The following is a 20,880-nucleotide window of genomic DNA, read 5'->3' on the forward strand; positions in this document are numbered from 1 at the left end:
TGCTCCCCACCACCATAACCTGTCCCCTCACATCCTCTGCTCCCCACCACCATCATAACCTATCCCCTCACATCCTCTGCTCCCCACCACCATAACCTATCCCATCACATCCTCTGCTCCCCACCATCATAACCTATCCCACCACATCCTCTGCTCCCCACCACCATAACCTATCCCACCACATCCTCTGCTCCCCACCATCACCATAACCTATCCCCTCACATCCTCTGCTCCCCACCACCATCACATCCTCTGCTCCCCACCATCATAACCTGTCCCCTCACATCCTCTGCTCCCCACCATCATAACCTATCCCACCACATCCTCTGCTCCCCACCATCATAACCTATCCCATCACATCCTCTGCTCCCCACCATCATAACCTATCCCATCACATCCTCTGCTCCCCACCATCATAACCTATCCCACCACATCCTCTGCTCCCCACCACCATAACCTATCCCACCACATCCTCTGCTCCCCACCACCATCATAACCTATCCCCTCACATCCTCTGCTCCCCACCACCATAACCTATCCCACCACATCCTCTGCTCCCCACCACCATCATAACCTATCCCACCACATCCTCTGCTCCCCACCACCATAACCTATCCCACCACATCCTCTGCTCCCCACCACCATCATAACCTATCCCCTCACATCCTCTGCTCCCCACCACCATAACCTGTCCCCTCACATCCTCTGCTCCCCACCATCATAACCTATCCCACCACATCCTCTGCTCCCCACCACCATCATAACCTATCCCACCACATCCTCTGCTCCCCACCATCATAACCTATCCCACACATCCTCTGCTCCCCACCACCACCATAACCTATCCCACCACATCCTCTGCTCCCCACCATCATAACCTATCCCACCACATCCTCTGCTCCCCACCACCATCATAACCTATCCCATCACATCCTCTGCTCCCCACCATCATAACCTGTCCCCTCACATCCTCTGCTCCCCACCACCATATCCTATCCCATCACATCCTCTGCTCCCCACCACCATCATAACCTATCCCACCACATCCTCTGCTCCCCACCACCATAACCTATCCCATCACATCCTCTGCTCCCCACCATCATAACCTATCCCACCACATCCTCTGCTCCCCACCACCATCATAACCTATCCCACCACATCCTCTGCTCCCCACCATCATAACCTGTCCCCTCACATCCTCTGCTCCCCACCACCATCATAACCTATCCCACCACATCCTCTGCTCCCCACCACCATCATAACCTATCCCCTCACATCCTCTGCTCCCCACCATCATAACCTATCCCACCACATCCTCTGCTCCCCACCATCATAACCTATCCCACACATCCTCTGCTCCCCACCACCATCATAACCTGTCCCCTCACATCCTCTGCTCCCCACCACCATAACCTATCCCACCACATCCTCTGCTCCCCACCACCATCATAACCTATCCCCTCACATCCTCTGCTCCCCACCACCATCATAACCTATCCCACCACATCCTCTGCTCCCCACCACCATCATAACCTATCCCATCACATCCTCTGCTCCCCACCATCATAACCTATCCCACACATCCTCTGCTCCCCACCATCATCATAACCTATCCCCTCACATCCTCTGCTCCCCACCATCATAACCTATCCCACCACATCCTCTGCTCCCCACCATCATAACCTATCCCCTCACATCCTCTGCTCCCCACCATCATAACCTATCCCACCACATCCTCTGCTCCCCACCACCATCATAACCTGTCCCATCACATCCTCTGCTCCCCACCACCATCATAACCTATCCCACCACATCCTCTGCTCCCCACCATCATAACCTATCCCACCACATCCTCTGCTCCCCACCATCATAACCTATCCCACCACATCCTCTGCTCCCCACCACCATCATAACCTATCCCACCACATCCTCTGCTCTCCACCACCATCATAACCTATCCCACCACATCCTCTGCTCTCCACCACCATCATAACCTATCCCACACATCCTCTGCTCCCCACCATCATCATAACTTATCCCCTCACATCCTCTGCTCCCCACCATCATAACCTATCCCACCACATCCTCTGCTCCCCACCACCATAACCTATCCCACCACATCCTCTGCTCCCCACCATCATCATAACCTATCCCCTCACATCCTCTGCTCCCCACCATCATAACCTATCCCACCACATCCTCTGCTCCCCACTACCATCATAACCTATCCCACCACATCCTCTGCTCCCCACCACCATAACCTATCCCACCACATCCTCTGCTCCCCACCATCATAACCTATCCCACCACATCCTCTGCTCCCCACCACCATCATAACCTATCCCACCACATCCTCTGCTCCCCACCATCATAACCTATCCCACCACATCCTCTGCTCCCCACCACCATCATAACCTATCCCACCACATCCTCTGCTCCCCACCACCATCATAACCTATCCCACCACATCCTCTGCTCCCCACCACCACCATAACCTATCCCATCACATCCTCTGCTCCCCACCATCATAACCTATCCCCTCACATCCTCTGCTCCCCACCACCATCATAACCTATCCCACCACATCCTCTGCTCCCCACCACCATAACCTATCCCACCACATCCTCTGCTCACCACCATCATAACCTATCCCACCACATCCTCTGCTCCCCACCACCATCATAACCTATCCCACCACATCCTCTGCTCCCCACCATCATAACCTATCCCACCACATCCTCTGCTCCCCACCACCATCATAACCTATCCCACCACATCCTCTGCTCCCCACCACCATCATAACCTATCCCACCACATCCTCTGCTCCCCACCACCACCATAACCTATCCCACCACATCCTCTGCTCCCCACCATCATAACCTATCCCCTCACATCCTCTGCTCCCCACCACCATCATAACCTATCCCACCACATCCTCTGCTCCCCACCACCATAACCTATCCCACCACATCCTCTGCTCACCACCATCATAACCTATCCCACCACATCCTCTGCTCCCCACCACCATCATAACCTATCCCACCACATCCTCTGCTCCCCACCATCATAACCTATCCCACCACATCCTCTGCTCCCCACCATCATAACCTATCCCACCACATCCTCTGCTCCCCACCACCATAACCTATCCCACCACATCCTCTGCTCCCCACCACCATAACCTATCCCACCACATCCTCTGCTCCCCACCATCATAACCTATCCCACCACATCCTCTGCTCCCCACCATCATAACCTATCCCACCACATCCTCTGCTCCCCACCATCATAACCTATCCCACCACATCCTCTGCTCCCCACCACCATCATAACCTATCCCACCACATCCTCTGCTCCCCACCATCATAACCTGTCCCACCACATCCTCTGCTCCCCACCACCATCATAACCTATCCCACCACATACTCTGCTCCCCACCATCATCATAACCTATCCCCTCACATCCTCTGCTCCCCACCACCATCATAACCTATCCCACCATATCCTCTGCTCCCCACCACCATCATAACCTATCCCACCACATCCTCTGCTCCCCACCACCATCATAACCTATCCCATCACATCCTCTGCTCCCCACCATCATCATAACCTATCCCACCACATCCTCTGCTCCCCACCATCATAACTTGTCCCATCACATCCTCTGCTCCCCACCACCATCATAACCTATCCCATCACATCCTCTGCTCCCCACCACCACCATAACCTATCCCACCACATCCTCTGCTCCCCACCATCATAACCTGTCCCCTCACATCCTCTGCTCCCCACCACCATATCCTATCCCACCACATCCTCTGCTCCCCACCATCATAACCTATCCCATCACATCCTCTGCTCCCCACCATCATAACCTATCCCATCACATCCTCTGCTCCCCACCATCATAACCTGTCCCCTCACATCCTCTGCTCCCCACCACCATATCCTATCCCACCACATCCTCTGCTCCCCACCACCATATCCTATCCCACCACATCCTCTGCTCCCCACCATCATAACCTATCCCATCACATCCTCTGCTCCCCACCATCATAACCTGTCCCCTCACATCCTCTGCTCCCCACCATCATCATAACCTATCCCACCACATCCTCTGCTCCCCACCACCACCATATCCTATCCCACCACATCCTCTGCTCCCCACCACCATAACCTATCCCACACATCCTCTGCTCCCCACCACCACCATAACCTATCCCCTCACATCCTCTGCTCCCCACCACCATAACCTATCCCCTCACATCCTCTGCTCCCCACCACCACCATAACCTATCCCACCACATCCTCTGCTCCCCACCATCATAACCTATCCCACCACATCCTCTGCTCCCCACCATCATAACCTATCCCATCACATCCTCTGCTCCCCACCATCATAACCTATCCCACCACATCCTCTGCTCCCCACCACCATATCCTATCCCACCACATCCTCTGCTCCCCACCATCATAACCTATCCCATCACATCCTCTGCTCCCCACCATCATAACCTGTCCCCTCACATCCTCTGCTCCCCACCACCATATCCTATCCCACCACATCCTCTGCTCCCCACCACCATAACCTATCCCACCACATCCTCTGCTCCCCACCACCACCATAACCTATCCCCTCACATCCTCTGCTCCCCACCACCACCATAACCTATCCCACCACATCCTCTGCTCCCCACCATCATAACCTATCCCACCACATCCTCTGCTCCCCACCATCATAACCTGTCCCCTCACATCCTCTGCTCCCCACCACCATATCCTATCCCACCACATCCTCTGCTCCCCACCACCATATCCTATCCCACCACATCCTCTGCTCCCCACCATCATAACCTATCCCACCACATCCTCTGCTCCCCACCACCATCATAACCTATCCCACCACATCCTCTGCTCCCCACCACCATCATAACCTATCCCACCACATCCTCTGCTCCCCACCATCATAACCTATCCCACCACATCCTCTGCTCCCCACCATCATAACCTATCCCATCACATCCTCTGCTCCCCACCATCATAACCTATCCCACCACATACTCTGCTCCCCACCACCATATCCTATCCCACCACATCCTCTGCTCCCCACCATCATAACCTATCCCACCACATCCTCTGCTCCCCACCACCATCATAACCTATCCCATCACATCCTCTGCTCCCCACCATCATAACCTATCCCATCACATCCTCTGCTCCCCACCATCATAACCTGTCCCCTCACATCCTCTGCTCCCCACCACCATATCCTATCCCACCACATCCTCTGCTCCCCACCACCATAACCTATCCCACCACATCCTCTGCTCCCCACCACCACCATAACCTATCCCACCACATCCTCTGCTCCCCACCATCATAACCTATCCCACCACATCCTCTGCTCCCCACCACCACCATAACCTATCCCCTCACATCCTCTGCTCCCCACCACCATAACCTATCCCACCACATCCTCTGCTCCCCACCACCACCATAACCTATCCCACCACATCCTCTGCTCCCCACCACCATAACCTATCCCACCACATCCTCTGCTCCCCACCATCATAACCTATCCCATCACATCCTCTGCTCCCCACCATCATAACCTATCCCACCACATCCTCTGCTCCCCACCATCATAACCTATCCCACCACATCCTCTGCTCCCCACCACCATAACCTATCCCACCACATCCTCTGCTCCCCACCACCATCATAACCTATCCCATCACATCCTCTGCTCCCCACCACCATCATAACCTATCCCATCACATCCTCTGCTCCCCACCATCATAACCTGTCCCCTCACATCCTCTGCTCCCCACCATCATAACCTATCCCACCACATCCTCTGCTCCCCACCATCATAACCTATCCCACCACATCCTCTGCTCCCCACCACCATCATAACCTATCCCACCACATCCTCTGCTCCCCACCATCATAACCTATCCCACCACATCCTCTGCTCCCCACCACCATAACCTATCCCACCACATCCTCTGCTCCCCACCACCATAACCTGTCCCACCACATCCTCTGCTCCCCACCACCATCATAACCTATCCCACCACATCCTCTGCTCCCCACCACCATCATAACCTATCCCACCACATACTCTGCTCCCCACCATCATCATAACCTATCCCACCACATCCTCTGCTCCCCACCACCATCATAACCTATCCCACCACATCCTCTGCTCCCCACCACCATCATAACCTGTCCCATCACATCCTCTGCTCCCCACCACCATAACCTATCCCACCACATCCTCTGCTCCCCACCATCATAACCTATCCCATCACATCCTCTGCTCCCCACCACCATCATAACCTATCCCACCACATCCTCTGCTCCCCACCACCATCATAACCTATCCCACCACATCCTCTGCTCCCCACCACCACCATAACCTATCCCATCACATCCTCTGCTCCCCACCATCATCATAACCTATCCCACCACATCCTCTGCTCCCCACCATCATAACCTATCCCACCACATCCTCTGCTCCCCACCATCATAACCTATCCCATCACATCCTCTGCTCCCCACCACCATCATAACCTGTCCCATCACATCCTCTGCTCCCCACCACCATCATAACCTATCCCACCACATCATCTGCTCCCCACCACCACCATAACCTATCCCATCACATCCTCTGCTCCCCACCATCATCATAACCTATCCCACCACATCCTCTGCTCCCCACCACCATCATAACCTATCCCACCACATCCTCTGCTCCCCACCACCATAACCTATCCCACCACATACTCTGCTCCCCACCATCATAACCTATCCCCTCACATCCTCTGCTCCCCACCATCATAACCTATCCCACCACATCCTCTGCTCCCCACCACCATCATAACCTATCCCCTCACATCCTCTGCTCCCCACCATCATAACCTATCCCACCACATCCTCTGCTCCCCACCACCACCATAACCTATCCCACCACATCCTCTGCTCCCCACCACCATCATAACCTATCCCACCACATCCTCTGCTCCCCACCATCATAACCTGTCCCATCACATCCTCTGCTCCCCACCATCATAACCTGTCCCATCACATCCTCTGCTCCCCACCACCACCATAACCTATCCCCTCACATCCTCTGCTCCCCACCATCATAACCTATCCCACCACATCCTCTGCTCCCCACCACCATCATAACCTATCCCACCACATACTCTGCTCCCCACCATCATCATAACCTATCCCACCACATCCTCTGCTCCCCACCACCATCATAACCTATCCCACCACATACTCTGCTCCCCACCATCATCATAACCTATCCCACCACATCCTCTGCTCCCCACCACCATCATAACCTATCCCATCACATCCTCTGCTCCCCACCATCATAACCTATCCCCTCACATCCTCTGCTCCCCACCATCATAACCTATCCCACCACATCCTCTGCTCCCCACCATCATAACCTATCCCACCACATCCTCTGCTCCCCACCACCATCATAACCTGTCCCATCACATCCTCTGCTCCCCACCACCATAACCTATCCCACCACATCCTCTGCTCCCCACCATCATAACCTATCCCACCACATACTCTGCTCCCCACCACCATCATAACCTATCCCATCACATCCTCTGCTCCCCACCATCATAACCTATCCCACCACATCCTCTGCTCCCCACCATCATAACCTATCCCACCACATCCTCTGCTCCCCACCATCATAACCTGTCCCACCACATCCTCTGCTCCCCACCACCATCATAACCTATCCCCTCACATCCTCTGCTCCCCACCATCATCATAACCTATCCCACCACATCCTCTGCTCCCCACCATCATAACCTATCCCACCACATCCTCTGCTCCCCACCATCATCATAACCTATCCCACCACATCCTCTGCTCCCCACCACCATCATAACCTATCCCCTCACATCCTCTGCTCCCCACCACCATCATAACCTATCCCACCACATCCTCTGCTCTCCACCACCATCATAACCTATCCCACCACATCCTCTGCTCCCCACCACCACCATAACCTATCCCACCACATCCTCTGCTCCCCACCACCATAACCTATCCCATCACATCCTCTGCTCCCCACCACCTTCATAACCTATCCCACCACATCCTCTGCTCCCCACCATCATCATAACCTATCCCACCACATCCTCTGCTCCCCACCATCATCATAACCTATCCCACCACATCCTCTGCCCCCCACCATCATAACCTATCCCCTCACATCCTCTGCTCCCCACCACCATCATAACCTTTCTCACCACATCCTCTGCTCCCCACCATCATAACTTATCCCCTCACATCCTCTGCTCCCCACCACCATCATAACCTTTCTCACCACATCCTCTGCTCCCCACCATCATAACCTATCCCACCACATCCTCTGCTCCCCACCACCATCATAACCTATCCCACCACATCCTCTGCTCCCCACCATCATAACCTATCCCACCATATCCTCTGCTCCCCACCATCACAACCTATCCCCTCACATCCTCTGCTCCCCACCACCATCATAACCTATCCCACCATATCCTCTGCTCCCCACCATCACAACCTATCCCCTCACATCCTCTGCTCTCCACCACCATCATAACCTATCCCACCACATCCTCTGCTCCCCACCACCATCATAACCTATCCCCTCACATCCTCTGCTCTCCACCACCATCATAACCTATCCCACCACATCCTCTGCTCCCCACCACCATCATAACCTATCCCACCACATCCTCTGCTCCCCACCATCATAACCTATCCCACCACATCCTCTGCTCCCCACCATCATAACTTATCCCCTCACATCCTCTGCTCCCCACCACCATCATAACCTTTCTCACCACATCCTCTGCTCCCCACCATCATAACCTATCCCCTCACATCCTCTGCTCCCCACCACCATCATAACCTATCCCACCACATCCTCTGCTCCCCACCATCATAACCTATCCCACCACATCCTCTGCTCCCCACCACCATCATAACCTATCCCACCACATCCTCTGCTCCCCACCACCATCATAACCTATCCCATCACATCCTCTGCTCCCCACCACCACCATAACCTATCCCACCACATCCTCTGCTCCCCACCATCATAACCTATCCCACCACATCCTCTGCTCCCCACCACCATCATAACCTATCCCCTCACATCCTCTGCTCCCCACCATCATAACCTATCCCACCACATCCTCTGCTCCCCACCACCACCATAACCTATCCCACCACATCCTCTGCTCCCCACCACCATCATAACCTATCCCACCACATCCTCTGCTCCCCACCATCATAACCTGTCCCATCACATCCTCTGCTCCCCACCATCATAACCTGTCCCATCACATCCTCTGCTCCCCACCACCACCATAACCTATCCCCTCACATCCTCTGCTCCCCACCATCATAACCTATCCCACCACATCCTCTGCTCCCCACCACCATCATAACCTATCCCACCACATACTCTGCTCCCCACCATCATCATAACCTATCCCACCACATCCTCTGCTCCCCACCACCATCATAACCTATCCCACCACATACTCTGCTCCCCACCATCATCATAACCTATCCCACCACATCCTCTGCTCCCCACCACCATCATAACCTATCCCATCACATCCTCTGCTCCCCACCATCATAACCTATCCCCTCACATCCTCTGCTCCCCACCATCATAACCTATCCCACCACATCCTCTGCTCCCCACCATCATAACCTATCCCACCACATCCTCTGCTCCCCACCACCATCATAACCTGTCCCATCACATCCTCTGCTCCCCACCACCATAACCTATCCCACCACATCCTCTGCTCCCCACCATCATAACCTATCCCACCACATACTCTGCTCCCCACCACCATCATAACCTATCCCATCACATCCTCTGCTCCCCACCATCATAACCTATCCCACCACATCCTCTGCTCCCCACCATCATAACCTATCCCACCACATCCTCTGCTCCCCACCATCATAACCTGTCCCACCACATCCTCTGCTCCCCACCACCATCATAACCTATCCCCTCACATCCTCTGCTCCCCACCATCATCATAACCTATCCCACCACATCCTCTGCTCCCCACCATCATAACCTATCCCACCACATCCTCTGCTCCCCACCATCATCATAACCTATCCCACCACATCCTCTGCTCCCCACCACCATCATAACCTATCCCCTCACATCCTCTGCTCCCCACCACCATCATAACCTATCCCACCACATCCTCTGCTCTCCACCACCATCATAACCTATCCCACCACATCCTCTGCTCCCCACCACCACCATAACCTATCCCACCACATCCTCTGCTCCCCACCACCATAACCTATCCCATCACATCCTCTGCTCCCCACCACCTTCATAACCTATCCCACCACATCCTCTGCTCCCCACCATCATCATAACCTATCCCACCACATCCTCTGCTCCCCACCATCATCATAACCTATCCCACCACATCCTCTGCCCCCCACCATCATAACCTATCCCCTCACATCCTCTGCTCCCCACCACCATCATAACCTTTCTCACCACATCCTCTGCTCCCCACCATCATAACTTATCCCCTCACATCCTCTGCTCCCCACCACCATCATAACCTTTCTCACCACATCCTCTGCTCCCCACCATCATAACCTATCCCACCACATCCTCTGCTCCCCACCACCATCATAACCTATCCCACCACATCCTCTGCTCCCCACCATCATAACCTATCCCACCATATCCTCTGCTCCCCACCATCACAACCTATCCCCTCACATCCTCTGCTCCCCACCACCATCATAACCTATCCCACCATATCCTCTGCTCCCCACCATCACAACCTATCCCCTCACATCCTCTGCTCTCCACCACCATCATAACCTATCCCACCACATCCTCTGCTCCCCACCACCATCATAACCTATCCCCTCACATCCTCTGCTCTCCACCACCATCATAACCTATCCCACCACATCCTCTGCTCCCCACCACCATCATAACCTATCCCACCACATCCTCTGCTCCCCACCATCATAACCTATCCCACCACATCCTCTGCTCCCCACCATCATAACTTATCCCCTCACATCCTCTGCTCCCCACCACCATCATAACCTTTCTCACCACATCCTCTGCTCCCCACCATCATAACCTATCCCCTCACATCCTCTGCTCCCCACCACCATCATAACCTATCCCACCACATCCTCTGCTCCCCACCATCATAACCTATCCCACCACATCCTCTGCTCCCCACCACCATCATAACCTATCCCACCACATCCTCTGCTCCCCACCACCATCATAACCTATCCCATCACATCCTCTGCTCCCCACCACCACCATAACCTATCCCACCACATCCTCTGCTCCCCACCATCATAACCTATCCCACCACATCCTCTGCTCTCCACCACCATCATAACCTATCCCCTCACATCCTCTGCTCCCCACCATCATAACCTATCCCACCATATCCTCTGCTCCCCACCATCACAACCTATCCCACCACATCCTCTACTCCCCACCATCATAACCTATCCCACCATATCCTCTGCTCCCCACCATCACAACCTATCCCACCACATCCTCTGCTCCCCACCATCATAACCTGTCCCATCACATCCTCTGCTCCCCACCATCATAACCTATCCCACCACATCCTCTGCTCCCCACCATCATAACCTATCCCACCACATCCTCTGCTCCCCACCATCATCATAACCTATCCCACCACATCCTCTGCTCCCCACCATCATAACCTTTCTCACCACATCCTCTGCTCCCCACCATCATAACCTATCCCCTCACATCCTCTGCTCCCCACCACCATCATAACCTATCCCCTCACATCCTCTGCTCCCCACCACCATCATAACCTATCCCCTCACATCCTCTGCTCCCCACCATCATAACCTATCCCACCACGTCCTCTGCTCCCCACCATCATAACCTATCCCACCACATCCTCTGCTCCCCACCACCATCATAACCTATCCCACCACATCCTCTGCTCCCCACCACCATAACCTATCCCACCACATCCTCTGCTCCCCACCACCATCATAACCTGTCCCCTCACATCCTCTGCTCCCCACCACCATAACCTATCCCATCACATCCTCTGCTCCCCACCACCACCATAACCTATCCCACCACATCCTCTGCTCCCCACCATCATAACCTATCCCACCACATCCTCTGCTCCCCACCATCATAACCTATCCCACCACATCCTCTGCTCCCCACCACCATAACCTATCCCACCACATCCTCTGCTCCCCACCATCATAACCTGTCCCCTCACATCCTCTGCTCCCCACCACCATCATAACCTATCCCACCACATCCTCTGCTCCCCACCATCATAACCTATCCCCTCACATCCTCTGCTCCCCACCACCATCATAACCTATCCCACCATATCCTCTGCTCCCCACCATCACAACCTATCCCACCACATCCTCTGCTCCCCACCATCATAACCTATCCCACCACATCCTCTGCTCCCCACCACCATAACCTATCCCCTCACATCCTCTGCTCCCCACCACCATCATAACCTTTCTCACCACATCCTCTGCTCCCCACCATCATAACCTATCCCCTCACATCCTCTGCTCCCCACCACCATCATAACCTATCCCCTCACATCCTCTGCTCCCCACCACCATCATAACCTATCCCACCACATCCTCTGCTCCCCACCATCATAACCTATCCCATCACATCCTCTGCTCCCCACCATCATCATAACCTATCCCACCACATCCTCTGCTCCCCACCATCATAACCTATCCCACCACATCCTCTGCTCCCCACCATCATAACCTATCCCACCACATCCTCTGCTCCCCACCATCATCATAACCTATCCCACCACATCCTCTGCTCCCCACCATCATAACCTTTCTCACCACATCCTCTGCTCCCCACCATCATAACCTATCCCCTCACATCCTCTGCTCCACACCACCATCATAACCTATCCCCTCACATCCTCTGCTCCCCACCACCATCATAACCTATCCCCTCACATCCTCTGCTCCCCACCATCATAACCTATCCCACCACGTCCTCTGCTCCCCACCATCATAACCTATCCCACCACATCCTCTGCTCCCCACCACCATCATAACCTATCCCACCACATCCTCTGCTCCCCACCACCATAACCTATCCCACCACATCCTCTGCTCCCCACCACCATCATAACCTGTCCCCTCACATCCTCTGCTCCCCACCACCATAACCTATCCCCTCACATCCTCTGCTCCCCACCACCACCATAACCTATCCCACCACATCCTCTGCTCCCCACCATCATAACCTATCCCACCACATCCTCTGCTCCCCACCATCATAACCTATCCCACCACATCCTCTGCTCCCCACCATCATAACCTATCCCATCACATCCTCTGCTCCCCACCACCATCATAACCTATCCCATCACATCCTCTGCTCCCCACCATCATAACCTATCCCACCACATCCTCTGCTCCCCACCATCATAACCTGTCCCACCACATCCTCTGCTCCCCACCACCATCATAACCTATCCCACCACATCCTCTGCTCCCCACCATCATAACCTATCCCACCACATCCTCTGCTCCCCACCACCATCATAACCTGTCCCCTCACATCCTCTGCTCCCCACCACCATAACCTATCCCATCACATCCTCTGCTCCCCACCACCACCATAACCTATCCCACCACATCCTCTGCTCCCCACCATCATAACCTATCCCACCACATCCTCTGCTCCCCACCACCATAACCTATCCCATCACATCCTCTGCTCCCCACCACCATAACCTATCCCACCACATCCTCTGCTCCCCACCATCATCATAACCTATCCCCTCACATCCTCTGCTCCCCACCACCATCATAACCTATCCCACCACATCCTCTGCTCCCCACCACCACCATAACCTATCCCACCACATCCTCTGCTCCCCACCACCATCATAACCTATCCCACCACATCCTCTGCTCCCCACCAACATCATAACCTATCCCACCACATCCTCTGCTCCCCACCACCATCATAACCTATCCCACCACATCCTCTGCTCCCCACCACCATCATAACCTATCCCACCACATCCTCTGCTCCCCACCATCATCATAACCTATCCCATCACATCCTCTGCTCCCCACCAACATCATAACCTATCCCACCACATCCTCTGCTCCCCACCACCATCATAACCTATCCCCTCACATCCTCTGCTCCCCACCACCATAACCTATCCCACCACATCCTCTGCTCCCCACCACCATCATAACCTATCCCACCACATCCTCTGCTCCCCACCACCATCATAACCTATCCCATCACATCCTCTGCTCCCCACCAACATCATAACCTATCCCACCACATCCTCTGCTCCCCACCACCATCATAACCTATCCCACCACATCCTCTGCTCCCCACCATCATCATAACCTATCCCATCACATCCTCTGCTCCCCACCAACATCATAACCTATCCCACCACATCCTCTGCTCCCCACCACCATCATAACCTATCCCACCACATCCTCTGCTCCCCACCACCATCATAACCTGTCCCCTCACATCCTCTGCTCCCCACCATCATCATAACCTATCCCACCACATCCTCTGCTCCCCACCACCACCATAACCTATCCCACCACATCCTCTGCTCCCCACCACCATCATAACCTATCCCACCACATCCTCTGCTCCCCACCACCACCATAACCTATCCCATCACATCCTCTGCTCCCCACCATCATAACCTATCCCACCACATCCTCTGCTCCCCACCACCATAACCTATCCCACCACATCCTCTGCTCCCCACCATCATAACCTATCCCACCACATCCTCTGCTCCCCACCACCATCATAACCTATCCCACCACATCCTCTGCTCCCCACCAACATCATAACCTGTCCCACCACATCCTGTGCTCCCCACCATCATCATAACCTATCCCACCACATCCTCTGCTCCCCACCACCATCATAACTTATCCCCTCACATCCTCTGCTCCCCACCATCATAACCTATCCCACCACATCCTCTGCTCCCCACCATCATAACCTTTCTCACCACATCCTCTGCTCCCCACCATCATAACCTATCCCACCACATCCTCTGCTCCCCACCACCATCATAACCTATCCCACCACATCCTCTGCTCTCCACCACCATCATAACCTATCCCATCACATCCTCTGCTCCCCACCATCATAACCTATCTCACCATATCCTCTGCTCCCCACCACCATAACCTATCCCACCACATCCTCTGCTCCCCACCACCATCATAACCTGTCCCATCACATCCTCTGCTCCCCACCACCATAACCTATCCCATCACATCCTCTGCTCCCCACCACCATCATAACCTATCCCACCACATCCTCTGCTCCCCACCATCATAACCTATCCCACCACATCCTCTGCTCCCCACCATCATAACCTATCCCACCACATCCTCTGCTCCCCACCATCATAACCTATCCCACCACATCCTCTGCTCCCCACCATCATAACCTATCCCACCACATCCTCTGCTCCCCACCATCATAACCTATCCCACCACATCCTCTGCCCCCCACCATCATAACCTATCCCATCACATCCTCTGCTCCCCACCACCATAACCTATCCCCTCACATCCTCTGCTCCCCACCACCATCATAACCTATCCCCTCACATCCTCTGCTCCCCACCATCATAACCTATCCCACCACATCCTCTGCTCCCCACCATCATAACCTATCCCCTCACATCCTCTGCTCCCCACCACCATAACCTATCCCACCACATCCTCTGCTCCCCACCACCATCATAACCTATCCCACCACATCCTCTGCTCCCCACCATCATCATAACCTATCCCACCACATCCTCTGCTCCCCACCATCATAACCTATCCCCTCACATCCTCTGCTCCCCACCACCATAACCTATCCCACCACATCCTCTGCTCCCCACCACCATCATAACCTATCCCACCACATCCTCTGCTCCCCACCATCATCATAACCTATCCCCTCACATCCTCTGCTCCCCACCACCATAACCTATCCCATCACATCCTCTGCTCCCCACCACCATCATAACCTATCCCACCACATCCTCTGCTCCCCACCATCATCATAACCTATCCCACCACATCCTCTGCTCCCCACCACCATCATAACCTGTCCCCTCACATCCTCTGCTCCCCACCACCATAACCTATCCCACCACATCCTCTGCTCCCCACCATCATAACCTATCCCACCACATCCTCTGCTCCCCACCATCATAACCTATCCCACCACATCCTCTGCTCCCCACCACCATCATAACCTATCCCCTCACATCCTCTGCTCCCCACCACCATAACCTATCCCACCACATCCTCTGCTCACCACCATCATAACCTATCCCCTCACATCCTCTGCTCCCCACCACCATCATAACCTATCCCCTCACATCCTCTGCTCCCCACCACCATAACCTGTCCCACCACATTCTCTGCTCCCCACCACCATCATAACCTATCCCACCACATCCTCTGCTCCCCACCATCATAACCTATCCCACCACATCCTCTGCTCCCCACCATCATAACCTATCCCACCACATCCTCTGCTCCCCACCACCATCATAACCTATCCCACCACATCCTCTGCTCCCCACCACCATCATAACCTATCCCCTCACATCCTCTGCTCCCCACCACCATAACCTGTCCCACCACATTCTCTGCTCCCCACCATCATAACCTATCCCATCACATCCTCTGCTCCCCACCATCATAACCTATCCCACCACATCCTCTGCTCCCCACCACCATAACCTATCCCACCACATCCTCTGCTCCCCACCACCATAACCTGTCCCCTCACATCCTCTGCTCCCCACCATCATAACCTATCCCACCACATCCTCTGCTCCCCACCACCATCATAACCTATCCCACCACATCCTCTGCTCCCCACCATCATCATAACCTATCCCACCACATCCTCTGCTCCCCACCACCATCATAACCTATCCCACCACATCCTCTGCTCCCCACCATCATAACCTATCCCACCACATCCTCTGCTCCCCACCACCATCATAACCTATCCCACCACATCCTCTGCTCCCCACCATCATCATAACCTATCCCACCACATCCTCTGCTCCCCACCACCATCATAACCTATCCCACCACATCCTCTGCTCACCACCATCATAACCTATCCCCTCACATCCTCTGCTCCCCACCACCATAACCTGTCCCACCACATTCTCTGCTCCCCACCACCATAACCTATCCCACCACATCCTCTGCTCACCACCACCATAACCTATCCCCTCACATCCTCTGCTCCCCACCACCATAACCTATCCCACCACATCCTCTGCTCCCCACCATCATAACCTATCCCACCACATCCTCTGCTCCCCACCACCACCATAACCTATCCCCTCACATCCTCTGCTCTCCACCACCATCATAACCTATCCCCTCACATCCTCTGCTCTCCACCACCATCATAACCTATCCCCTCACATCCTCTGCTCCCCACCACCATCATAACCTATCCCACCACATCCTCTGCTCTCCACCACCATCATAACCTATCCCCTCACATCCTCTGCTCTCCACCACCATCATAACCTATCCCACCACATCCTCTGCTCCCCACCATCATAACCTATCCCACCACATCCTCTGCTCCCCACCACCATAACCTATCCCACCACATCTTGGAGCTTGCGTATACTGATATGTGTGGTTGATTTCAAGTGCTGTTTGTTTAAAGTGTACAGTTAGAACCAGAAGCAGTTTGAACAAGGAAGCGGATAAACAAGGTATAGTTATTGAAGTACACTTTGCTGTTAGTACTTCTAAACTTCATAGTTGATAGAATGAGCAGGATTGAAAATGCCACTCAATGCACATCATGCCACATGTATGTGCACTTGGAGCAGCTGTTCCAAGGAGCATACCGCTGTGAGAGGTGTGAGCGGGTGGTCTCTTTAGAATCAGAGATTGCTGATCTAAAGAGGCAACTTGCAATATTGAGGGACATTGGCAATCTTGAAAGGGAATTAGAGCTCACTGAGCAGGCCCTTGCTTCGACTAGTGGTGCAGATGGTGGCGCTGTTAGTGAGGAGCAGGTAGGTAGCTTGGTTTCTGTTAGTGAGGAGCAGGTAGGTAGCTGGGTGACAGTTAGAAGGGGAAGCAGGGGCAATAGGGAGAGACAGATAGTTTCTGAGCTGACACATCCCAATAGATTTGCCATGTTGAGTGAAGATATTGGGAATGTTGGGGCAGAAATTGCAAGGCTGGGGGAGACTAATTCCTCTAGCAGCAAGGGGAATAGTTCCTGCAGCACAGTGGGGACTCAGGATGCTCAGATACAAAGAAAGATTGTGGTGGTAGGGGACTCCATTATTAAGAAGGTAGATAGGGCAATCTGTTGCCATGACGCATGAATCGAGCAGTTTTTGTTCTCCTGGGTGCTCGGGTTCAGCACATTGCGGATCGGGTAGACAGATTGTTGGGGGGGGGGGGAGCTGGGATTAGTACACGTTGGCGCAAATGACAGTGAGTTACTGGGTGCCGTGTGCTTCGGGTCAGTGAGTTACTGGGTGCTGTGTGCCTCGGGTCAGTGAGGTACTGGGTGCTGTGTGCCTCGGGTCAGTGAGTTACTGGGTGCTGTGTGCCTCGGGTCAGTGAGTTACTGGGTGCTGTGTGCCTCGGGTCAGTGACTTACTGGGTGCTGTGTGCCTCGGGTCAGTGAGTTACTGGGTGCTGTGTGCCTCGGGTCAGTGAGTTACTGGGTGCTGTGTGCCTCGGGTCAGTGAGTTACTGGGTGCTGTGTGCCTCGGGTCAGTGAGGTACTGGGTGCTGTGTGCCTCGGGTCAGTGAGTTACTGGGTGCTGTGTGCCTCGGGTCAGTGAGTTACTGGGTGCTGTGTGCCTCGGGTCAGTGAGTTACTGGGTGCTGTGTGCCTCGGGTCAGTGAGGTACTGGGTGCTGTGTGCCTCGGGTCAGTGAGTTACTGGGTGCCTCGGGTCAGTGAGGTACTGGATGCTGTGTGCCTCGGGTCAGTGAGTTACTGGGTGCTGTGTGCCTCGGGTCAGTGAAGTACTGGGTGCTGTGTGCCTCGGGTCAGTGAGCTCCTGGGTGCTGTGTGCCTCGGGTCAGTGAGTTACTGGGTGCTGTGTGCCTCGGGTCAGTGAGTTACTGGGTGCTGTGTGCCTCGGGTCAGTGAGTTACTGGGTGCTGTGTGCCTTGGGTCAGTGAGGTACTGGGTGCTGTGTGCCTCGGGTCAGTGAGTTACTGGGTGCTGTGTGCCTCGGGTCAGTGAGTTATGGGGTGTTATGTATCTGTTTCAGGGTCAGTTTGGGGTGCAAGAGGAGGAGCTGTTTAACTGTTTGGTCTGTACAACGTCTCTGACTCGTGGGGAATCCATCCGGAGACTGCACAGCCCCCAGCAAGCGGAAGGTGAGGCTGTCCCTGAGGGGAGGGGGAGAGAGGCATGGTTCCAGGTGGTCAGAGAGGGGGGGTGCGTGGAGAGGGGGGCACAGAGGGAATATGGGTGTAGGTGATGGATGCACAGAAGAGGGAGGTAAATATTTGGTGGTGGAACAGAGAGGGGTGTGGTTCCCTTTTTTCCCCTATCCCCACAGACTCCCCTTTTCTCCAGACACCCCTCTTATCACTCGTCCCTGCAGACGACTTTTTGTCCCCTCCGGTGCCCAATTATCCCCTCCAACAACACCCCCCAGCTCCCCTTTTCTTTCTCCCCCCCCTGTCCCAGCGCCCCCTTTGTGCCCCGAGATCCACATTTGTTGCCCCCATCCTCCGGCACTCCCTTCGTCATTCTCCCCCTGGTGCCCCCTTTGTTGTCTGTTCCACCCCCGCACCCTCTTTGTCATCCTTTCCCCCGGGTGCCCCCCTTTGTCGTCTGTCCCTGGCTCCCCCCACTTTTGTTGCCCCCCTTTGCCCTCCCTCCGGTGCCCCCTTTGCCCCTGCCTCTGGTGCCCCCTTTGCCCCCTCCCTCCATGGTGCTCCCCTCTTTCCCCCCGTTTGTCCCTTGTCTCCACAGACTCCCGGGACTCCATCGCCCGCGTGGTTTATGCCCGGATGTTTGGATGGATCGTTAGTAAAATTAACGAGCTTCTGGCCGGGGACCTGGATATGGGGGTGGATCTTCAGGAGATTGGTAAGTGCTAGTTGACATTGGGAAACACGGCCTCTGATTGGTCTGTGGAAGGGCAGGATCTCTCGGCCTCTGATTGGTCTGTGGGTGGGCAGAATCTCTCGGCCTCTGATTGATTGGTCTCTGTTAGGGCAGAATCTCTCAGCCTCTGATTGGTCCCTGGGCGGTAGGGGTCTCCAGCCTCTGATTGGTCCCTGGGCGGTAGGGGTCTCCAGCCTCTGATTGGTCCCTGGGCGGCAGGGGTCTCCAGCCTCTGATTGGTCCCTGGGCGGCAGGGGTCTCCAGCCTCTGATTGGTCCCTGGGCGGTAGGGGTCTCCAGCCTCTGATTGGTCCCTGGGCGGTAGGGGTCTCCAGCCTCTGATTGGTCCCTGGGCGGCAGGGGTCTCCAGCCTCTGATTGGTCCCTGCCTTTGATTGCAGGTATATTGGATATTTTTGGCTTTGAGAATTTCTCAGTGAATCGTTTTGAGCAGCTTTGCATTAACCTCGCCAATGAGCAGCTGCAAAACTTCTTCAATCACGTGAGTGTGTTGTTCCTCTGTCTGTGTCTCTTTGTGCGTGTTTGTGTCTCTTTTTGTGCGTGTCTGTGTTTGTGCCTGTCTATCTGTGCGTGCCTGTCTGTCTGTCTGTGTGCGTGCCTGTCTG

General features: G+C 54.6%; 1 protein-coding gene across 1 annotated transcript in view; it reads left to right on the forward strand.

Annotated features, from left to right (window-relative positions):
- Positions 1-20,880, forward strand: part of LOC142482965 (myosin-IIIb-like) — a 197,069-nt gene that overhangs the window by 142,815 nt on the left and 33,374 nt on the right. The window contains exons 9-11 of the mRNA XM_075583083.1: positions 19,409-19,517; positions 20,122-20,238; positions 20,656-20,756. Coding sequence (XP_075439198.1) covers positions 19,409-19,517; positions 20,122-20,238; positions 20,656-20,756 — 327 coding nt within the window. The remainder of the gene's footprint in view (positions 1-19,408; positions 19,518-20,121; positions 20,239-20,655; positions 20,757-20,880) is intronic.

Source organism: Ascaphus truei, unplaced genomic scaffold, assembly GCF_040206685.1.
Source record: "Ascaphus truei isolate aAscTru1 unplaced genomic scaffold, aAscTru1.hap1 HAP1_SCAFFOLD_284, whole genome shotgun sequence".
Lineage (NCBI taxonomy): Eukaryota > Metazoa > Chordata > Amphibia > Anura > Ascaphidae > Ascaphus > Ascaphus truei.